Here is a 21419-nt window from a genome sequence, read left to right as displayed (position 1 = left end):
GACGCAAATAAATAAGATCAGAAATGGAAGAGGAGACATAACCACTGACCTCACAGAAATAAAGGAGGTAATAACAGGATACTATGAACAACTTTATGCTAATAAATACAACAATGTAGATGAAATGGACAAGTTCCTAGAAAGGCATGAACAACCAACTTTGACTCAAGAAGAAATAGATGACCTCAACAAACCAATCACAAGTAAAGAAATTGAATCAGTCATTCAAAAGCTTCCTAAAAAGAAAAGTCCAGGACCAGACGGCTTCACATGTGAATTCTACCAAACATTCCAGAAAGAATTAGTACCAACCCTGCTCAAACTCTTCAAAAAAATTGAAGTGGAGGGAAAGCTACCTAATTCATTCTATGAAGCCAACATCACCCTCATACCAAAACCAGGCAAAGATATTACAAAAAAAGAAAACTACAGATCAATCTCTCTAATGAATATAGATGCAAAAATCCTCAACAAAATTCTAGCAAATCGAATCCAGCAACACATTAAAAGAATTATACATCATGACCAAGTAGGATTTATCCCAGGTATGCAAGGATGGTTCAACATAAGAAAATCAATTAATGTAATACACCATATTAACAAATCAAAGCAGAAAAATCACATGATCATCTCAATTGATGCAGAGAAGGCATTTGACAAGATTCAACATCCTTTCCTGTTGAAAACACTTCAAAGGATAGGAATACAAGGGAACCTCCTTAAAATGATAGAGGGAATATATGAAAACCCACAGCTAATATCATCCTCAATGGGGAAAAATTGAAAACTTCCCCCTAAGATCAGGAACAAGACAAGGATGTCCACTATCACCACTGTTATTCAACATCGTGTTGGAGGTTCTAGCCAGAGCAATTAGACAAGAAAAAGAAATACAAGGCATCAAAATTGGAAAGGAAGAAGTACAACTACCACTGTTTGCAGATGATATGATACTATACGTCGAAAACCCTGAAAAATCCACAGCAAAACTACTAGAGCTAATAAACGAGTACAGCAAAGTAGCAGGTTACAAGATCAACATGCAAAAATCTGTAGCGTTTCTATACACTAGCAATGAACAAGCTGAGGGGGAAATCAAGAAACGAATTCCATTTACAATTGCAAGTAAAAGAATAAAGTACTTAGGAATAAATTTAACTAAAGAGACAAAAGACATATACAAAGAAAACTACAAGAAACTGTTAAAAGAAATCACAGAAGACCTAAATAGATGGAAGGGCATACCATGTTCATGGATTGGAAGACTAAATATAGTTAAGATGTCAATTCTACCTAAATTGATTTACAGATTCAATGCAATACCAGTTAAAATCCCAAAAACTTACTTTTCAGAAATAGAAAAAACAATAAGCAAATTTATCTGGAAGGGCAGGGTGCCCCGAATTGCTAAAAGTATCTTGAGGAAAAAAAAATGAAGCTGGAGGTCTCACGCTGCCTGACTTTAAGGCATATTATGAAGCCACAGTGGTCAAAACAGCATGGTACTGGCATAAAGATAGATATATCGACCAATGGAATCGAATAGAGTGCTCAGATACAGACCCTCTCATCTATGGACATTTGATCTTTGATAAGGCAGTCAAGCCAACTCACCTGGGACAGAACAGTCTCTTCAATAAATGGTGCCTAGAGAACTGGATATCCATATGCAAAAGAATGAAAGAGGACCCGTATCTCACACCCTATACAAAAGTTAACTCAAAATGGATCAAAGATCCAAACATTAGGTCTAAGACCATAAAACAGTTAGAGGAAAATGTTGGGAGATATCTTATGAATCTTATAACTGGAGGCGGTTTTATGGACCTTACCTCTAAAGCAAGAGCACTGAAGAAAGAAAGAAATAAATGGGAGCTCCTCAAAATTAAACACTTTTGTGCATCAAAGAACTTCATCAAGAAAGTAAAAAGACAGCCTACACAATGGGAGACAATATTTGGAAATGACATATCAGATAAAGGTCTAGTATCCAGAATTTATAAAGAGATTGTTCAACTCAACAACAAAAAGACAGCCAATCCAATTACAAAATGGGAAAAAGACTTGAACAGACACTTCTCAGTAGAGGAAATACAAATGGCCAAAAGGCACATGAAGAGATGCTCAATGTCCCTGGCCATTAGAGAAATGCAAATCAAAACCACAATGAGATATCATCTCACACCCACCAGAATGGCCATTATCAACAAAACAGAAAATGACAAGTGCTGGAGAGGATGCGGAGAAACAGGCACACTTATCCACTGTTGGTGGCAATGTCAAATGGTGCAACCACTGTGGAAGGCAGTTTGGCGGTTCCTCAAAAAGCTGAATATAGAATTGCCATACGACCCAGCAATGCCATTGCTAGGTATCTACTCAGAGGACTTAAGGGCAAAGACACAAACGGACATTTGCACACCAATGTTTATAGCAGCATTATTTACAATTGCAAAGAGATGGAAACAGCCAAAATGTCCATCAACAGACGAGTGGCTAAACAAACTGTGGTATATACATACGATGGAATATTATGCAGCTCTAAGACAGAATAAACTTATGAAGCATGTAATAACATGGATGGACCTAGAGAACATTATGTTGAGTGAGACTAGTAAAAAACTAAAGGACAAATACTGTATGGTCTCACTGATATGAACCGACATTAGTGAATAAACTTGGAATATGTCATTGGTAACAGAGACCATCAGGAGATAGAAATAGGGTAAGATAATGGGTAATTGGAGCTGAAGGGATACAGACTGTGCAACAGGACTGGATACAAAAACTCAGAAATGGACAGCACAATACTACCTAATTGTAATGTAATTATGTTAAAACACTGAATGAAGCTGCATGTGAGGTATAGCTTTTTTTCTCTCTATTATCGTTTTATTTCTTTTTCTGTTGTCTTTTTATTTCTTTTTCTAAATCGATGCAAATGTACTAAGAAATGATGAATATGCAACTATGTGATGATATTAAGAATTACTGTTTGTATATGTAGAATGGAATGATTTCTAAATGTTTTGTTACTTAATTTTTTTAATTAATAAAAAAAAAGAATGAGAAAGACAAAACACACACACGAAAGCAGGCCTGAGAGACTGAAGCAGAAGGACCTGGTGCCAGCTGCATCCTCTGAACACTTGGATCCAGCCCGTAGCCCTCAATGAGCATCTGGACCTCCATGTCTATGCACCTGGATCCAACTATACCTGAAGGCGACTCTTCACGTGGATTGAGCCAGCTTGGACAGGGGCACACCTTACCTGGCTCAGGCGGTTCTGCAGCTCCTTCATCTGCTGCTCCACCTGCTGCTTCTCTCCCTGCAGTCGTTCGACCAGCTGCAGCTTCTCCTGGCTCCAGTTACGCTCACTGATCTGCAGCTGTCTCGTCAGCTCCATGACAGCACTGTAAGACTCAGCCAGGAGATGCTGCTGCTCCTCCCGCTCCCGCTGTAGAGCTGCCTTCCAGTCGGGTCCTGGCCGTTCCCCAGCCCCTTTCCCTACCTTCAGCTCCATCTGTGAAGGCAAAAGCAGCTTTGGTAGCTGGCACCAGAAGGCCCCTCCTCTCTGCCCTCTTGCTTTCCTGTCTCCTCACTCCTTTCTCCTGGGCACCAGCCCCAGAAGTAGGATAGAGGGAGAAAGCTTCCCTCCAAGAACCCTTCATTCAGGAAGGCTTCATGGACCTCCCCTTTTAGAGCTAACCCCTCCTGACGGCATGTCAAACTCTGTGCTATGGGCTTTTCAGCATTATCTGAGTTATTCTTATGAAAATTCTACAAAGTCAAAACTACCAGTATCCATATTTCAGAGAGGAAGAAGTTCAGAGAGGTTAAGTTAATTGTTCTAGGGACTAAGATATGGCAGAGATTCCAAGTCATGGCTTCTCATGGTATTTCATCAACTCTCACTAGTGGAATGGGTTTATGGCTAATGGAGGCATGTTTCATCTCACCTCCTAGACAGCCAGGGCCCCACCTTGTCCCCCACAGGCCCTACATGGGGACACACACACATGCACACACACAGTCACGTAATGATGTACACAGGAAATCACTCCTGCAGGATGACCTGCCCAGCTCCAGACCTCAGGTGACAGGAAGGAAACATGTAAGCTCATGAACCAATACACTATCCCTACCCACCCCTTACCCTGGCTGTGGTCTGGGTGGACCCCTGTGGAGCCGGTCAAGTTGCCTGGGGTGTGGGGCATCTGGAATGCCTGGGGCATCTGGGGGTGGGTATGGTAAGAATGTGGGATGCCCCAACAGGGTAGGAGCGCTGAGATATGCAGGGAGGGTAAGGAAGGAGAGAATGTGGTGCACAAAATCCAGGAGTTTGGGGAAATTGGGAAGAAAGTAGAGAATATGGTTGTGGAGAGTCATGAGGGGCAGAGATGTGGGGAGTAAGGGACACGTCTGCCACCTACTAGCTGGGTGACATTGGGGAAAAAAACTCCTCTGTGCCTGTTCTGCCACTTGCCCTACAGAGACAATCAGGGTTCCCACTTCCAAGGGGCCCAGCCCCCAGAGTGGGAGAAAGCCCTGCCTCTCATTTCTCAGACCAGAGAGGGGCAGCAACTTGCCCCCAGGCACACAGTAGAGATCAAATTCCCAGGGTGCCAGACTTGTAAGTAGGGGAGTTCCTGAGCTGAGTGGAGGGAGCAAAACAGAGCCAGGTAGCAAGAGGATAAGGGAGGCTATTATGAGGAAAGGAGGGAGTGAAGGAGGACAGAAGGCAGCAGGATGCTAGGCATGTGTGAAGGGCATCAAGAGGTGTCGACAGGAATTTAAGCATGCTGGTCCCACCTGTGAGTAGGCAAGGGTGCCTGATGTGGCCTTGTGCCCTTGCTTCCATGTCCCTGTGACTTCCAGTTCCCAGTGTTGCCACTATGTTTGCTGTGTGACTCTAGACAAGCCCCTTGTCCTCTCTGAGTCACAAAGGGATGTGAGGAGGTTCCTGTACCTCTAGGAGCAGGGTTTGGGCATCCTGATCCCAGATCTGGCAGCTGAAATTGACTGAGATGGGAGCAAACGGGGAGAGGTCTCTGACAGATGGGGACCTCACCTGGGCGGTGTGGCCCTTGAGCTCTGCCCGCTCTGTTTCCCAGGTGGCCTTGGCCTTGGCAAACTGTTGCTGAAGCTCAGTCAAACCACGGCGCTCGTCCCGCAGCAGCCAGCAGAGCTCCTTCAGCGTCACCTTCATGTCAGCCAGTGTTTTGACGTATTCGTTGGGCTGTGGACAGGGGTAAGTCCTAGGTCAGGAGTTTTTGAAGGGGCAGGGAGAGAAGCCTGGAGCTGGCCTTCTGACCAAGAAAATGGGCATGACAAGCCCAGCCTTGGCCCCCTCTTAGGTTGACATGTGACCCCCTCACATAAATGAAAAACTCTGTGGTTACAGTAATCATCATTCAGCCCAAATCTAAGCTGAGCACTGGCTTCTCTGAGGCTCTGCAGTGTCGAGGTCCTGGCCCATTCTCCTTGCCCACATCTATCTCTCTGACCCCTGCAGGCCAGATGGGGAGTATTGAGCCACGGAGCCTCGCTGACCGTGCCTGGCTCGGTCCCAAATCTTCTGTCCTGGGCCCGGGACCTTGCCTCCTGCTCACAGCCCCAGCTATGACTCTGGCTGCTGGTCTCCACTGCTCCTTCTACCTCATGACTCGGTTTAAGGATTCCTGACCCCCAGACCACAAAACCCTCTTCACATGACCCCAGCCAACCCCAGAATACCGTGCCACACCTCCTTGCACATGCAGTTCTTTTGGCTCAAAATGGCCATTTCTGCGTTAGCTATCAGGCAAGCTCCTAATGTGTCCTTTGAAATTCAGTATGTGTGACCTCTGCTGAGTGGCACAGTCCCTCATCTGGCCCTCGGTCACCGTCCTGGGGTGACTCACACACCCACAGTGCGGCACGGTCGCGGGACCAGGCGATAACTCTGCAGCTTCCACAGCAAGAGTCAGACAAGGCAGCAAGAAGCGATCACTGAGCACTAGAGGAACGAACGGACGGGGGAGGGGCTGAGAACGCACCGTGTTCTGGGTCCAGCCGTCCCCCGCGCAGGTCTTGTTATCAGAATGCTGGGCATTTAACTCCTCTTCCTCCATCAGCAGGTAGAGCTCCTTCATGCTGCTAACCTGTTTTTAAAAACCAGACTCAGCAGGGGTGGAGGGGACTATGCCTGGGGCTCTCGGGGCTGGGGTGGGGGACTCTGAGAAGCAGCCCAGTTAGAAGGGGGACTGCACAGCCAGGTAGAAAGCAGGAAAGGGGGAAAGACACCCCAGCTCAGCACTGATTTCCCAAATCTTAACTTTTTCACCTCTGGGTGCAGCATGCTGGGCTGAAAGTCAGGGCTCCCCTGCCTCCCACACCACCCCTTGGCCCGAGAGACCATGAGGCATCCTTGAGATTTACTCAGAAATTAACCACATTAATAAGCTGGGTCAGGTGGTGCTGTGGTTGGAACAAAAGGGCCAAAAGCACCTCGGAGATTATAGCGAAGGACAACCAATGGTTCGGATGGGGAGAAGAGACCCTTCCTGGGAGGAGGATCTGCTGCTGATGGAGTCTGGGCAGGTGGCCAGCTAAGGAGACCAGGGTGTTCATTCAAGATGGGAATCAAGTGGAGGGAAGCCACCCCATTGGGGTGTTCATTCATTCATTCATTCAACATTTACTGAATACCTACCATGTGGCAGACCCCGTGTTAGGAGCTGGGGATATATCAATGAACAAGACAGACAAAAACCCCAGCCCTCTTCAGCTTACATTGCCAGTAGCAGGTGGACAAACAAATATGTGAAATGTATGCACTGTCCCTTGGGTATACAGGAACCCCACAGTGATAGGCGCTATGGAGGAAACCAGAGCAGGGAAAGAGAATCGATGTGCTGCTCTGGGTGATCAAGGAAGGCCTACGGAGAAGGTGATAAGAACAGCGTCCTGCAGGAGGTGAGAGATGAAGCCGCATGAATCTTGAGGAGGAGTGGTCTAAGGGGAGGGTGAAGGCAAATGCAAAGGCCCTGAGGTATGGAATATGTCAGCCTGAAGAACAGCAGGGAAACCAGGTAGGAAGGGAGGGAGGCCTGGGGAAAAGGCCATGTGAGGACTCTGGCTTTTACTCTGGGTGAAATGGAGTTCCGGGGGGACTGCGAGCGGGGAAGCGACACAGCCTGACTTCCCGTTTCACCCTAGCTGCTGCTCTGGGACGTAATACACGGTAGCCACAGAGCCTGTCATTGTACAACACCAGGGGGCACTGTTCTCTCGGAATACAAAATGCATGAGGCCTCTGTGGGCTGCGTAACAAGCAGTGCTAGTCGGCAAGGGCAGAAGCAGAGGGATCAGTTGGGAGATTCACGCCAGGGGCAGCAGGGAAGGGGAGAGTGGTCAGATTGAGTATGGATTGGGAGGTAGAGCCGGCAGGTTCAGCCGACAGATCGGAGTCGGGTATGAAGGAAAGAGAAGTGCTGAGTATAACGCTAAGGTTTTGGCCTTCAGCAAAAATGAATCGCCATGGTGGAAAAATCAGTATGGAGGAAGCTTGGGAGTTTGGTTTTGGACATACTCAGTTTGAGAGGCTGTGGTAGTTAGATTCAGTTGTCAACTTGGCCAGTGAAAGCACCTAGTTCTGTTGCTGTGGACATGAGCCAATGGTAGGTGCATCTCATCTGTTGCTAATTACATCTGCAGTCGGCTAGGAGGCGTGTCTGCTGCAATGAGTGACGTTTAACTTAATTGGCTTGTGCTTAAATGAGAGAACGCAATGTAGCACAGTCTAGCAGCTTGGCATTCCTCATCTCAGCACTTGCAGCTCAGCCCGGGCCCTTGGAGATGGAGAAAGAAATCACCCCGGGAAAGTTGTTGGAACCCAGGGGCCTGGAGAGAAGACCAGCAGAGACCATCCTGTGCCTTCCACGTAAGAAAGAACCTCAGTGGAAAGTTAGCTGCCTTTCCTCTGAAGAACCAACAAAATAAATCCCCTTTTATTAAAAGCCAATCCATCTCTGGTGTGTTGCATTCCGGCAGCTAGCAAACTAGAACAGAGGCCTATGAAACACCTGAGTGGATCCAGCAAGTAGAGTGCCTGTTACACAAATCTGAGGTTCAGGGGAGACATCTTGGCTGGAGGCATATACTTGGAACTTGGTATCCCAGACAGACCATTTAAAGCTATTAAGCTGGATGAATTCCCCAAGGGTAAAGAGGAGACGAGACCCAAGGACTGGGCTCCAAGGACACTGTGTTAAAGAGATCGGTTCAGGGGGAAAAGGAGGACCTGGCAGAGGAGACTAAGAATCAACAACCAGTGAGGTGGGAGGAAAACCAAGACAGCACGGTGTCCTAGGAAAGCAAATGAAGAAAGGGTTTCAAGTGTCAGGAAGACACAGAGGCTGAGAAGTATGTGCAAGATGCAGCGTCTGTATGGGTTAACAGCCAAACTCCATCATTAGCCATGAGTACCTCAATATAGATGTTTTATTAGCTATGTATTTCCAGTGCACAGTTCCTTCTCTGGAATCCCGGGGGCCAGATGTGTTTTGTAGATCTGATGTTTTCTGGGTTTTGAGACAATATGGTGCATATGCTCACTATTATTATATAACAGCCCCAGCAGCATCTTGGTATCACTCCATGCTCAAGCACATTAATCATTTCCCAACAAACATATGGATCTTAACATGAAGTGGGATAAATAAAAGTTTTGCTGCCAAATGCATGGCAGGCCAAGGTTTTGTCGACTGAGTCAGACACAAAACACACTCAGCTCTCAGAACTTCTGGATTTCAGAACTGAAGATAAGGAATCAAAGGTCTGAAGCTATAGTAGAATAAAGATAATAACTGCATCCCTCTCATAGGGTGTTTATGGAGGTGCAATGCACTAATCTACCTGAAACACTTAGTGCAGTGCCCAGAACACTAGAAAACTCAATGTATGAGAGTTATCATTCAGATATGGTTTTTATTTTTTTTACATGGGCAGGCACTGGGAATCAAACCCAGGTCTCCGGCATGACAGGTGAGAACTCTGCCAGTGAGTCACCATGCCCCAGCCCATTCAGATATGCTTTTAATTCTGTGTGTAGACATGTACATTCTTTTTATAGGTGCATGTACGTATGTATTTTTGTAATGCATATATTACGTTGACATCTTGCATATTTCTAGGAACTCATTTTATTTTCTATCCTGACGCCTTATTTTTCTTCTAAAGTATATGGTCCCACATGTGCATGTGCATTCACCTCTACAAAGCTGTATAAATGAAGGCAAGCTTTTGGCTGTTACTACAGTATATGGAAATGGCTATAAAAATTTGCATCAAATATGGGAAGTTTACTTGACACAGACTGACTTAAAATATAGACTGTGGTTTGCAAGTAATTTGCGAGCCCTGTGAGTAGAAATATGAGCCCTTAAGGGGGAGGGGAAAGACTCTTGCTACTGACGCAGGTCTAACCATCAGCCTCAGCTCTGGGCACTTGGATTACTCTGGTGGACCCCTGGAGGACGGGGCACATGGGACCTTGGGAGGTGCCTGGGTTAGAGGATGGCCAGGCCTGGGCTAGACCAGAGCTACCTGTACCCTAAAGGCCTACACCAAGATGGCAGTGCCAGCTCAGCTGGCTGTGACGGAAGTAAGGCATCCTTACACCTACCCTTTTCCTACGAATATGAGTGGGCTGCTGAGGGCAGGCAGGGGCTTTGAGCAGCTAAAGGACCTGCCCAGCCGAAGGGATGTCTGGGCCACGAGAATCCTTCCCAAAGCGTCACACAACCCCCACACACCACTCTTCATATTTTCTGCTACATGCAAATACTAGGTGAACCATCATTAACATTTGCATCCAATCTAGTTTTTCTAACTAAATGAATACATTTTAAAAGGGAAGTTGATATTACTAAAAATGGAAAGCCAGTATCTATTGCCATAAATCAAAGGTGACATTAAAAATAAATAAAATAGGTATTGTCACGTGATGCAAAGACATACAGCAATAAGAGAGAATGAATTACTACTGCATGCAAAATATGAATGAATCTCAAAAAAAATTATGTTGAGTAAAAGTAGCCAGATACAAAAGACCACACGCTGTATCATTCCATGAGATTAAATTCTGGAATAGCAAAACTAATCTCTGGTGTCAGAAGTCAGAAGAGTGGTTACTGCTGGGCTGTGTGTCCCAACTGGGAAGTGGTATGAGGGAGCTGTTTTGGGAACACTGGAAACATGCTCTATTGTCAGGGGGACAGAGTTCTATTCATCAAGTTGTGTACTTAAGATGTGTGTACGTCACTGCATATAAGTTATAACTAAAAGAAGTAAAAACCATTAACACATACTACATCTGCACATAATAAAGAAACAACAAAACTAGACTATTAAATTCATGTAGACACTGCTGCCTATTGAAGACTTGACGTTTGGTTAAAAAAGGAAACTATGGGACATGACTCCCAGGGGTGTAAACCCTCCTGGCAACGTGGGACAGAAATCCTAGAACGAGCTGAGACTCAGCATGAAGGGATTGAGAAAACCTTCTAGACCAAAAGGGGGAAGAGTAAAATGAGACAAAATAAAGTGTCAATGGTTGGGAGATTTCAAACAAAGTCAAGACGTTATCCTGGAGGTTAGTCTTAACCGTTATGTAGATATCAACTTTTTAGTTAAGGTGTAGTGGAGAGGCTGGAGGGAACTGCCTGAAAATGTAGAGCTGTGTTCCAGTGACCATGTTTCTTGAAGATGATTGTATAATGACATAGCTTTCACAATGTGACTGTGTGACTGTGAAAACCTTGTGTCTGATGCTCCTTTTATCTATGGTATGCAAAGATGAGTAAAACACATGGATTAAAAATAAATAAATAACAGGGAGAACAAATGTTAAAATAGATTTAGTAGATTGAAATGCTAGTGATCAATGAAAGGGAGTGGTAAGGGGTATAGAAAAAATAGGGAAACAAAGGCTAAAATATATCAGGTAGATGGAAATATGAGCAGTCAATGAGAGCGAGGGGTAAGGTGTATGGTATGTGTGAGTTTTTTCTTTTTATTTATTTTTCTAAATTGATGCAACTGTTCTAAGAAATGATCCTGGTGATGAATATACAACTATGTGATGATAAAAAAATGAAAAGGGAAACTAGAAGAATTAGAGAGGTGTTAAAGACCTACCACTACCCAAAAAGACTTCGCCCTATTGAGGCAGGGACCCCATCTGCCGTCTTCACCGTGGTGTCCCTGCCCCAGAAAGAACTGATTCCCAACAAACGCGCGAGTGAGCGAATGAAGGTGGGGACGGAAGCCCGCAAGCTGATGCTGGTACACGAGCCTCAGCTGCGTGTCAGCGCCAGCTGGGTGCCCTCTCCTTCTACCCACCAGCCCACCCCACAGTCGGGTCCCCAGGCCCAACCTTACCTCTAGGAAGTCATCTCCCTCACTGGGCAAGACCTTGCCCTGCCGCCAGCGCTTGAGGAACCATCTGAGCTTCATGAAGAGCAGCAGAAAATTGTGCTTGAACTGCTGGGACTCCTGAACCAGCATGTTCTTCTCCTGGCTCCAGAATTTCTGCTCCAGCCTCCGCTGGAGGCTCAGACTCTGCAGCTCGAACTCCCGTCTCAGGAGCGCCCTCTGCTGGTCCTCCTTCAGCTGCGGCGGGGACAGGAGGCTGAGCCTCTGCAGCCATCCCCTGGGCACCCCACCCCTACCCTGTTCCAGGCCTCCAACCAGGGCAGAGAAGAACATTCAGACATGCCTGCTGGTGATCCCTGCCAAGGATGAGCCACTACTGGCTCATTCTGTTGAGATCAGCATTGCCTTCTGCTGCTCTAGGGAAGAGAAACTTGCCAAAGCAGCAGCAACCAGTTACAAAGTGGGAAGGGGCCTGCCTTTGAGCCCAGCTCTTTCTAACCTAGGAAACCAGGACATCCTGTATTGAACTACCGGGCTCCAAATATTTCACACGAACTCTTACAATTAATGAGGACCCTGTGAAGGTGAGCTGTGATGACAGGAGGGTGGACCCATGTGGAGAGCAAAGGGCATGCTGGGAGTGAGGAAGGCTGTTCTTTGCCGGTGGAAACGAACATGCGATGCCCTAGGAAGTAACGCAGTGTCATGGCTAAGAGACAAGACCTGGGTTGGGATCCCATGCCCACCTCAGCCTAGATGTGCAACCCTGGGCAAAGCGCTTCAGCAATCTGAGCACCTGTCTCTCCATATGCAAAACAGGGAAACCTCCCAGGGAAGGGCATAATAAATAAAGGGCATAATGCATGGGAAGTGCTTTGCCCAGGCCTGGCACACAATAAGGGCTTAACAGATGCTGTGCTGAGGATGATCACCTTGATCAGCAGCCAGGCTGTGGCCTTTCTGCTACAGGCTTTCAGCTCTGATGGGAAACCAATGTCCAAGGAAGGGACAGGACTGGCCCAAGGTCACACAGGCAGCCAATGACAAGCCCAGTTAACATCCCACCAGGGCAGGGGGCGGGGGGGTTCCTCTGACATTCTTGCCTTCTGGAAATCTGTGGCCCCCTTGAGGCCATTGCCTTCAGTTCAGGGATGAGAGGAAGAGGTGCTGGGCACCACCCACCTGGACAAGTTTCTGGTTGAAGGTGTCTGTCTCCTCCTTCCTTAGCTGCCGCTCCTGGGACAGCTGCTCTTGCAAGCCCCGGAGGCTGTCGTGGGCCTCAGCCAGCACCAGCTGCAGCTCCTTGATCTGGGGAGGGGATGGGGAACAGATAACGATGGGGAAAGGAGGCGGAAAGGAGCTGAGGGTCAAAGAATGAGAGAAGCAGGGAGCAAGAGCAGTAGGTGGGAGCACAGCTAAGCCAGCTCTCCTTCAAGCACAAATTAGGAACCACGGCTGTCCCTACTTCAGTGGGTCACAACAATTAAATGAAATAATGCATATCAAATGCTAGCTTCTGTCATAATCTTAACTCAATAATATCACTCTTTGAAATTTATTAGAAGAAAAAACACTGAGAAAATTCAGTTTGATTCACAAAGTTAATTGTGATTCACAAAAAATTGCCTTATCATTTACAACTGCAAAAATTCAGAAACAACTTAGATAATAAATGAAGGGAATTATTATATGTGTGTTTAATGGGTTCATACATATGTAAAAATCCATTTACCAATATACTTAAGAATAGGGTCTTTTATTGCATGTATGTTATTATGTTATACTTCAATAAGCAAAAGAAAAAAGAAGTATACCTCAGTAGAAAAACATATAAAGGACATGGACATAGACATACCCCCTCTAAATGTAAACTATGAAATGCTCTTGCGATTTTGACCTTTATACCTTTATGCAACACTGCTTGGGGGTTTTGTTGCAGGTATTTGCTGTTTATAATGACCCATGAAATAAGTTCTTAAGAAAAAAGACAATAGCACTCTACATTGGAGGGTGTTATATTTAAAAGCATTTGTAGCTAAACAGGCACAAATAATCTATTTTCTTAGAAGTCAGGATGGTTACTTGAAGGGAAAACAATAGGAATTTAGGGGGGCAGGGGACGTGCATCATGCTGTGTTTCTTGATCCGGGTGTTGATTACACAGAAATGCTCAGTTTGTAAAAGTTATTTGTGTTGTTGACTTACAATAAGAGTGCTTTTCTGTATGTATGTTATACTTCCATAAAAACATTTTAAAAGTATTTCTGGTAATAGAGGAAAATAGTTGTATTGTCATACTAAACAGGAAAAAAAAGTATCTGCTCTAACTCCTACACAAAACCTTCCCAGGTATAGCAAGACATCCCTCCATGAAAGGTTAGCATTTATTATGTGCCCAATAATTTGGCAATTGAGGGCATACTGACTTGAAGCCTATCTTATACATTGCTTTTATACTCAAATCTTTGTGAGATACTCAGTGCCCAACACAGTGCTTTGCAAATTTAAAATGCTTAATAAAGGGTCAGTGACTGAAACAATAATGAATGCATGCAGGAAATGATTTTCTCTACAGATAAGTTAGCCTATTTCCTTCTCAGGAAATGAGAATTAAGTATCTCATGATTTCCCCTTTTTGCCATTGCTGCCAGGACGCTCAGACCACCTCACATAAAGAGTCTGATCCATTAGCTTCAAAGGAGCTTTTCTCCTTGTGTAACTGCAGGCTGGTATTCCCAGGAGCACAGAGTTGCCTTCCCAGGGATGCTCAGAAGTAAAGGGTACTCAAACTTGGGCACATATAGGGTTCTTTATAGTTCAAGAGTCTCAGGGAAGCCCTACCCAGGCCTTCTTCAGATTTATTACGAAGAGCGGGGGAGGGGCTCAACACCATCCAGATCTCCTTGAGGATCCTAGTGATTCTACAGGTACCATCCATTCTAATCCTCCCAGTAACAGAGAACAGGAAAATGCTCAAGGTCAAACAGCCACACTGGTCGAGCTCAAACTTGAACTCAGGTCCCCAAGTCTCAGTGACATGTCATGACTGTAATCCTCATCTAATACGGACCAGATCTTTAACTAAGGTTTTTCATATATTTAGTTCTTTCAACAACCTTACGAGGGATCACTTTCATTGGATTTGAAAAGCAAAATGACTAATCCAAAGTCTCACAGTCAATAAATGGTGGATCTACAGTATAAACCCAGACAGCCTGACTGTAGAGTTTGCAGTCTTACTGCTATATAAATTAACGAGACCATCAAATGACAAATTATTACATTCCCAGTAGAATTTAGTAAGGGGGGGGAATCAATTTTCTCAGTTGAGTTTATAAGCTTCTTTTAATCATGGCATGAGAATGGCCCAAGCTTTTTTGTTTCCCTTTTTGTCCTAGCTGCCAGGAAGCCTGGAACCAAATGGAACACAAAACCCTTAGCATCACCAGCTAAGATTCTCCATGGATCACTCTGCTTTGGGGGGGTCCCAGGCACTCCTCTCTCCACACCCTGCCTGCTCAGAGCTAGGCCCACCTCAGAGGCATAGGAATCATTGTCTTCAGCTCGGTAAGGCCTGAAGGTCCGGCTGGGGTCAGGCTTGGAGTCCAAGTCACCAGCACGGAAGGCCTCTCGGATCCGGGGCTCCCATTCCGGCAGGTCCCTGAAGTCAGACGGCTGCACACAGAGGCACGGGGAGAAGAGAGGGAAGGTGACTACGGGACAGGCCCAGAGGGGAGTCAGAAACAGCACCCCAGGCCGCCCCAGACCTCTGGGCTCTATAAGAAACTGAGGGCTGGGACTCTGCAGACTCGCCGCCGCAGCCCAGATGCAGCCCTGGCTGGGGGCACTGCAGCCACTCAAGGAACGTTTGTTGAAAGGACGAATGACTGGATAAGTGGACAACAAAAATAATGATTTTGCACATATCTGTCCTCCGCACGAACTTTCTGAGCCAATTCCAGCTATCCTATCACACGTGCGTCCCCAGCTCATTCCTCCTGCACAAGAACCAAGAGGGAGACCCAACACGGGGCGGTCTGCTGGCTTAAAAAAGCAAGATCAAGCTAGATCGACAGGGCTGGGCTTAATAAAATGAGAAAGAGCCAAATACTCCGTGCAGACATCACTCCCTGATGAAGACCAAACTCCCCAGTGCTCCCTGTCCTCCAGCCACCCTCCTTCTTTCAGATCCTTGGACACTCCATGCTCCGTATGCAGCCATGCTTAGGGCACTCTTCCCAGGTCATTCAACCCTCGGATCTCAGCTCAGACCAAAGGTTTTCCCTGACTCTGGGGTCCAGATCAAGTGCTTTATTCATAAAACCATGTACCGTTCCTTCAGATCCCTATTTCAGTTTGTAATGTCATATGCACTGGCGTGATATTTTGTTCCACACATCTATTCCCCACTAGATAGCAGGTGTCATGGGGGCAGCGGTCCTATCTGATCTCTCATCCATGGTACCTCTACCACCATGCACAAAAAATATAGGAACACCAAATCAAGCATTATAAATAAATGAACCACTGACACGTTACAGGAGAAAAACAAGTTGTGTAATCACAGTAGGTATGACACAAAACAACTGGTGGGGGGACAGATATATGAAAAAATATGCAGACAAACATAAAACAAATTGGTGGGGGGACAAATATATGAGATTATATGCAGAGAAAGATTTAGAAAGGCATGCTGCAGTGATGAAAATGTTCTCTTTTCGTACTGTCCCCCGGCAGCCAGCAGATGCATGTGGCTGCTGACCACTTAAAATGTGGTTAGTGTGTCTGAGGATGTGAATTTTTAATTGTTCCTAATTTTTATTAATTTACATATAAATCTAAGTAGCGGCATGTGGCTAGAGGCCACCGTACTGGGCGGCACTGTTCCAGTTGGCTAATGACAGTGCCTGTAGGAAGTGGGAAGTGACAGGGCAGGGCTTTCATCTTTTGGCCTCAGATACCCCTGAAACTCTCTGAATGTTTAGTATTACTTTTGTAATAGTGTTCTGTTTTATGACAAGTGCATTTGCCATTTTAATTTCTCTAAATAATATTTTACAGACATCAAGCAAGACCGGAAGTTCATGATCTTTAGAAGTTTCTTGTACCATCATAGAATCTGACTGAAACTTTTAAAAAAATTTTATAATAACACTTGTGTTTAAATATAAAATTGCAAAAGAGATAAGAAAAGAAGAAAGGGTAATCTGGTAAAAAGAAAAAGAGGGCCTCAGAATCAACCCCAGCATCTGTCCATAGTGGGATGAATAAGTGAATTGTGGTCTATGCCTCCGATGGGATCATATCCAGTAACAGGAACAAAGCAACGCTACATGCAACAACAATGCCAAGGGAATTGCAGAGAAAGGGAAAGAAGCCAGGCCAAGTGATTCAATCAATATTAAATTCAAAACAGACAAAACTGATTTATGGTGCTAGCATCAGAAGACAGGGCTTCCCCTTGGGTGTGGGGACACTGAGTAGTACGAGGCAGGACTGGGTGCTTCTGGGGTACAGCCATTCTCTATAGTTGTTTGGTGTGATGACTACATGAGTGTTTCGCCTTGGGGAATATTCACTGAGCTGCACACCTGTGATTTGTGCACTTCTCTGAATAGGTGTTATGGTTCAGTAAAAGGTTACATCAAAAAATAAGGAAAGAAATCATAGGACCTGTGCCTGGGACACCTTACCTGGAAGTCTGAGCCGAGGTCTTTGGCCAGAAGGATCTCCTTAGAGGGCCCCTGGGGACCCAGGGCAGGCAGCGAGGAGAAGGGCTCTGGCTGCTCCTTGGCAGAGCTGCCGAGGACAGTGTCCGCCTTCCGGGCGAAGGCGTTGAGCTCCTGCTGGAGCATGCCCAGCCGCACCAGGATGACGTGGACGAGCTTGGCGTCCCTGGGGCCCTCGCTGTTGTCCGGGGCCTCGTGCAGCCGTAAGTCAGCACACTCATTGTCCAGACACAGCCGGAGGCCAGCCGAGAAGCCATTTGCATCAGCGACCAGGATGTCAATGGCCTTGCTGACCAGGGCAGCCTGCTCCCTCAGCCCTGGCAGTGCCTCGGCCTCCTTGGCTCTGCAGAGCCGGGCAGCGTGGGGCTCGTGCCCCTCGCTGAGGGGAGCCGGCACACACTGGGCAGAGTCCCCGGCCTCAGCATCCGTCTCCAGCATGGGCCGTGTGCTGTGGCAGGAGGCGAGATCGCAGCGCTGGAGGTTGGAGAGGAGCACACGGTTCTCATATTGCAGCTTCTTGACCTTGCCGCTGAGCTCACCGATCTGCAGTTTGGCAGCCGCCAGCTCCTCCTGCGAGGGCTCACTGAGCACAGAGCAGCTGTCCTCCGACAGCGTCACATCCAGCTCATGCTCTGAGCGGTATTTGGCCAGCTCACTCAGCAGCAGCTTGTTCTGGTCCTCCAGCTCGGCCGAGGAGCGTCGCAGCAGCTCGGCCTCCTCCTCCACAAACTGCAGGTGCCGCCGCAGCTCCACCGAACTCTCCCCGCACTCACTGCCCCCCAGTGCCGAGAAGGCCAGGCGTGCCTCGGGCCCCCCACAGCTGCCACCACCGTGATCCTTCATGTCATCCATCTCGGCCCGCAGTCCTCGGTTCTCCACCTCCAACTCCACAATGCGGCGGCTCAGCAGGTTGGCTTCCTCCTCCACCAGCTTCAGGTGCACCTTCAGCTCGGTCTCCCGCGAGTGGGGCGCGTCAGCCAGCTCCTCCGCAGACAGGGCGCCATCCAGATCGCCGTAGAGCGAGCGGTACTTGAGCAGCTCCTCCTTCATGCTGTCGTTCTCCTTGGCCAGCTTGGTGAGCTTCTTGCACATGAGGGCCGATTCCTCCTTTGCAAAGTGCAGCTGGCACTTCAGGTCTGCACTGTCCTCCTGGGGCCCGACACGGATGGGGACAGACACGACCCAGGGAGGTTAGTGTCGGAGGCTCGGTGCCAGACACAGCATTTGGGGAGCATTAACTAGGTGCTGGGACACAGCAGTGCAATGGATGCAGCCCAGCTCTCAAGGAGCTGGGGATCCAGAGGGGAAGCCAAGAAGGAATGTGTTGACGCTGCAGCAAGCAGGAGCACATGCAGAGGCAAGGGTGCCAGGAGGGCTTCCTGGAGCAGGTGACATTTGGCAGAGTGAAGGGAGCCTGCTACTGCTATCACTGTGATATGAAGCAGTACTATCATTACTACTTCAGTTTCCTCATCTGCAAAATGGAGCAATTAGTACTCCTTCCCGCACAGAGAGGAGGAAGTGGCACCACGTAGGAAGGGCTCCCAGCACCCTGACGAAGCAGGTATCTAGTTATTAGCAGTACAACTAGAAGCTACCACGAGTGTGTCTGGCCTGTGCTACCTATAGCACTTTACTTCTTACAAGGAACCTCCATGATTGGGATCAGATACTCCTTTGATGGCTGAAGCCACTGAGGCGAGAAACGGAAAGTGGCTTGCTCTCATCACAAGGCATCAAGGAACAGAGCCAAGATTCGAACCCAGGTCCTCAACTCCTGATCTTTGGACTTAACCTGCACACTGCTCAGTAAGTCAGCTGGTGGTGGTGAAGCCTGCATGTGTGAGCACCACAGGCTCGGGGCGTGGTTTCGGGAAGTAACGGGGGCAGGGCGCTAAGGGTGTGGGCGAGGGGAAGCTGGGGTAAAAGCTGGGCAGGGGGCCCTCCTGGGACTCACCCACCCAGTTGGAGCCACAGGGGCTGCTGGGGAATACCTGCACAGAAGGCTTCTTGTCCGTCTTCCCCAGAGAGCGGGTTCCTCTTTTCTTCAAGGAATGCTGGAGGGAGATTTTAAAAAGTAAGGATTAAAAGCTCAAAAGGGCAGCTGCAAAACAGAATGAGTCTGATGGCAAAGTCTCCCACAGCGAACCGCTTTTGTTGCTCAGATATGACCTCTCTCTTTAAGCCAACGCTGCAGGTGAATTCACTGCCCTCGCCTGTACGTGGGACCTGACTCCCAGGGATGGGCTGAGACCCGGCATCATGGGATTGAGAAAACCTTCTTGACCACAAAGGGAAGAGAGAAATGAGACAAAATAAAGTTTCAGTGGCTGAGAGATTTCAAACAGAGTCAAGAGGTTTTCCTGGAGGTTATTCTTATGCATTACATAGATATCCCTTTGTTTATGGTGTATTGGAGTAGGTGGAGGGAAGTACCTGAAACTGCTGAACTGTATCCCAGTAGCCTTGGTTCCTGAAGAGGACTGTATACTACATAGCTTTTATAATGTGACCATGTGACTGTGAAAACCTTGTGGCTGACATTCCCTTTATCTAGAATATAGAGAGATGGGTGAAAAAATAAGGACAAAAAAATAAATAAATAATAGGAGGGTGGATTAGGGGTTAAAGAAAATTGGGTAGGTTGAAATACTACTAGTGGTCAATGAGAAGGAGAGGTAAGGGGTATGGGATGTATGGTTTTTCTTTTTTCTTTTTATTTCTTTTTCTGGAGTGATGCAAATGTTCTAAAAATGATCATGTATGGAATGTATGTGCATGAAAATATCTCAATAAAAATATTAAAAAAAAAAAAAAAGTACAGGCAAAGTACCACCTTGAAGGGTGGGTGAAAAAACATGGAACTACTATTAAGTTTTACCACCAGAGAAACTCATGAGACTGTCTCAAACATCAGGGCCCTAAGTCAACAGGCCAAGCCCTTGATCTTGACATTTGCTCTTAGGAAGCCTATTTCTGTAGCGGAGAAGCTAAGCCTACCTATAGTTATGCCTAAGAGTTACTTTCAGAAAACCTCTTTCGTTGCTCAAATGTGGCCTCTCTCTCTACACCCAACTCTGCAAGTTAAATCATTACATCCCCTCCTATGTTGGACATGACATCCAGGGGCAAAAGTCTCCCTGGCAAGGTGGGACATTACTCCCAGGGATGAGCCTGCCCCTGGCACTATGGGATTGACAATACCGTCCTGACCAAAGGGAAAAAGAAATGTAACAAAATAAGATATCAGTGGCTAAGGAGTTCAAATAGAGTTGAGAGGCAATTCTAGAGGTTACTCTTAAGCCAGCTTCAGCTAGAGAGTGCTAATTACCAGGGATTGCTAAACCCTTACCAAAACCATTTCTGTCAACCCTAAAGAACTCTTTGGGCTTTATCTGAGACTCAACAAAAGTTTCACACACTAAGATTACTTTTCAGAAACCTAGACTCTCCAGATGGGTTCCTAGGCCAGACAAGTCCTGAAATCCAGAGGGGCCAGCCTCTCCAAGAACATCAACTAGTTCCATCCCCCATCCCATATTATCACCACCCCTTTCCAATATGAAAAAGTTAGAAAGGGCAGTGCCAAAATACCGCTAAAGACTGGCAGAAGGATCAAAAGAGAAGGAGGAATTATAACAGAGAAAATAGGATTTAACAAACAAGTAGACTGCTGAATCATTGTATTGATATTTCTCTCAGTGTCCAGTGTTTTGAAACAGCTTGAAGGAAAAACCTAAAACTGTGGAACTGTAACCCATACCAAATTCTGAAATCTGCCCATACCAAATTCTGAAATCTGTTCTATAGCTACATGTTATAATGTATTTAAAATATATTTCTTTTCTGTATATATATTATATTGTATAATAAAAAATGTTAAAAAAAAAAAAAGATGGCAAGGGGGATGAGGCACCGAGAGAGACCCACTCCCCATCCTGTCCAGCCCAGCCTGGCCCAGCCTTGCCCAGCACCAGCTGCTGAGGAGCAGGGGCCCTAGAGACCACCCAGTAGGCTGCCACTGAGGGACAGGCCAGAAACACTTAAGGAGATGCTTTTAAATACCACTGCCCAAGGGTCCTCGCCTTTCACTCTTATTCTACACTGAGATCTACAGGTAGCCTGAACCAAGACTCAGAAACTTAGGTTTCTGATGGTTGTTTGTCTTTCACTCAACCATCAAAGGCTTCCTGAGCCACCCTTAGGTGCCAGGCATTGTACGAGACAGAAACACAGCAGTGGACAAGACAGATGAGGGACCCGGCAAG

The 21419-nt window shown here is 46.6% G+C and overlaps 1 protein-coding gene across 1 annotated transcript in view; it reads right to left on the bottom strand.

Annotated features, from left to right (window-relative positions):
• The window catches only part of MTCL2 (microtubule crosslinking factor 2), a 91846-nt gene that overhangs the window by 33200 nt on the left and 37227 nt on the right, over positions 1–21419 (bottom strand). The window contains exons 4-11 of the mRNA XM_077169458.1: positions 19146–19208; positions 17116–18300; positions 14957–15097; positions 12605–12730; positions 11429–11659; positions 6040–6144; positions 5073–5240; positions 3273–3524 (exon numbers count right to left, since the gene is read on the bottom strand). Coding sequence (XP_077025573.1) covers positions 3273–3524; positions 5073–5240; positions 6040–6144; positions 11429–11659; positions 12605–12730; positions 14957–15097; positions 17116–18300; positions 19146–19208 — 2271 coding nt within the window. The remainder of the gene's footprint in view (positions 1–3272; positions 3525–5072; positions 5241–6039; positions 6145–11428; positions 11660–12604; positions 12731–14956; positions 15098–17115; positions 18301–19145; positions 19209–21419) is intronic.

This window comes from Tamandua tetradactyla, chromosome 1 (assembly GCF_023851605.1).
Source record: "Tamandua tetradactyla isolate mTamTet1 chromosome 1, mTamTet1.pri, whole genome shotgun sequence".
In the NCBI taxonomy this organism is placed as follows: Eukaryota; Metazoa; Chordata; class Mammalia; order Pilosa; family Myrmecophagidae; genus Tamandua; species Tamandua tetradactyla.
This window is presented reverse-complemented; position numbering and strand designations above follow the sequence as displayed.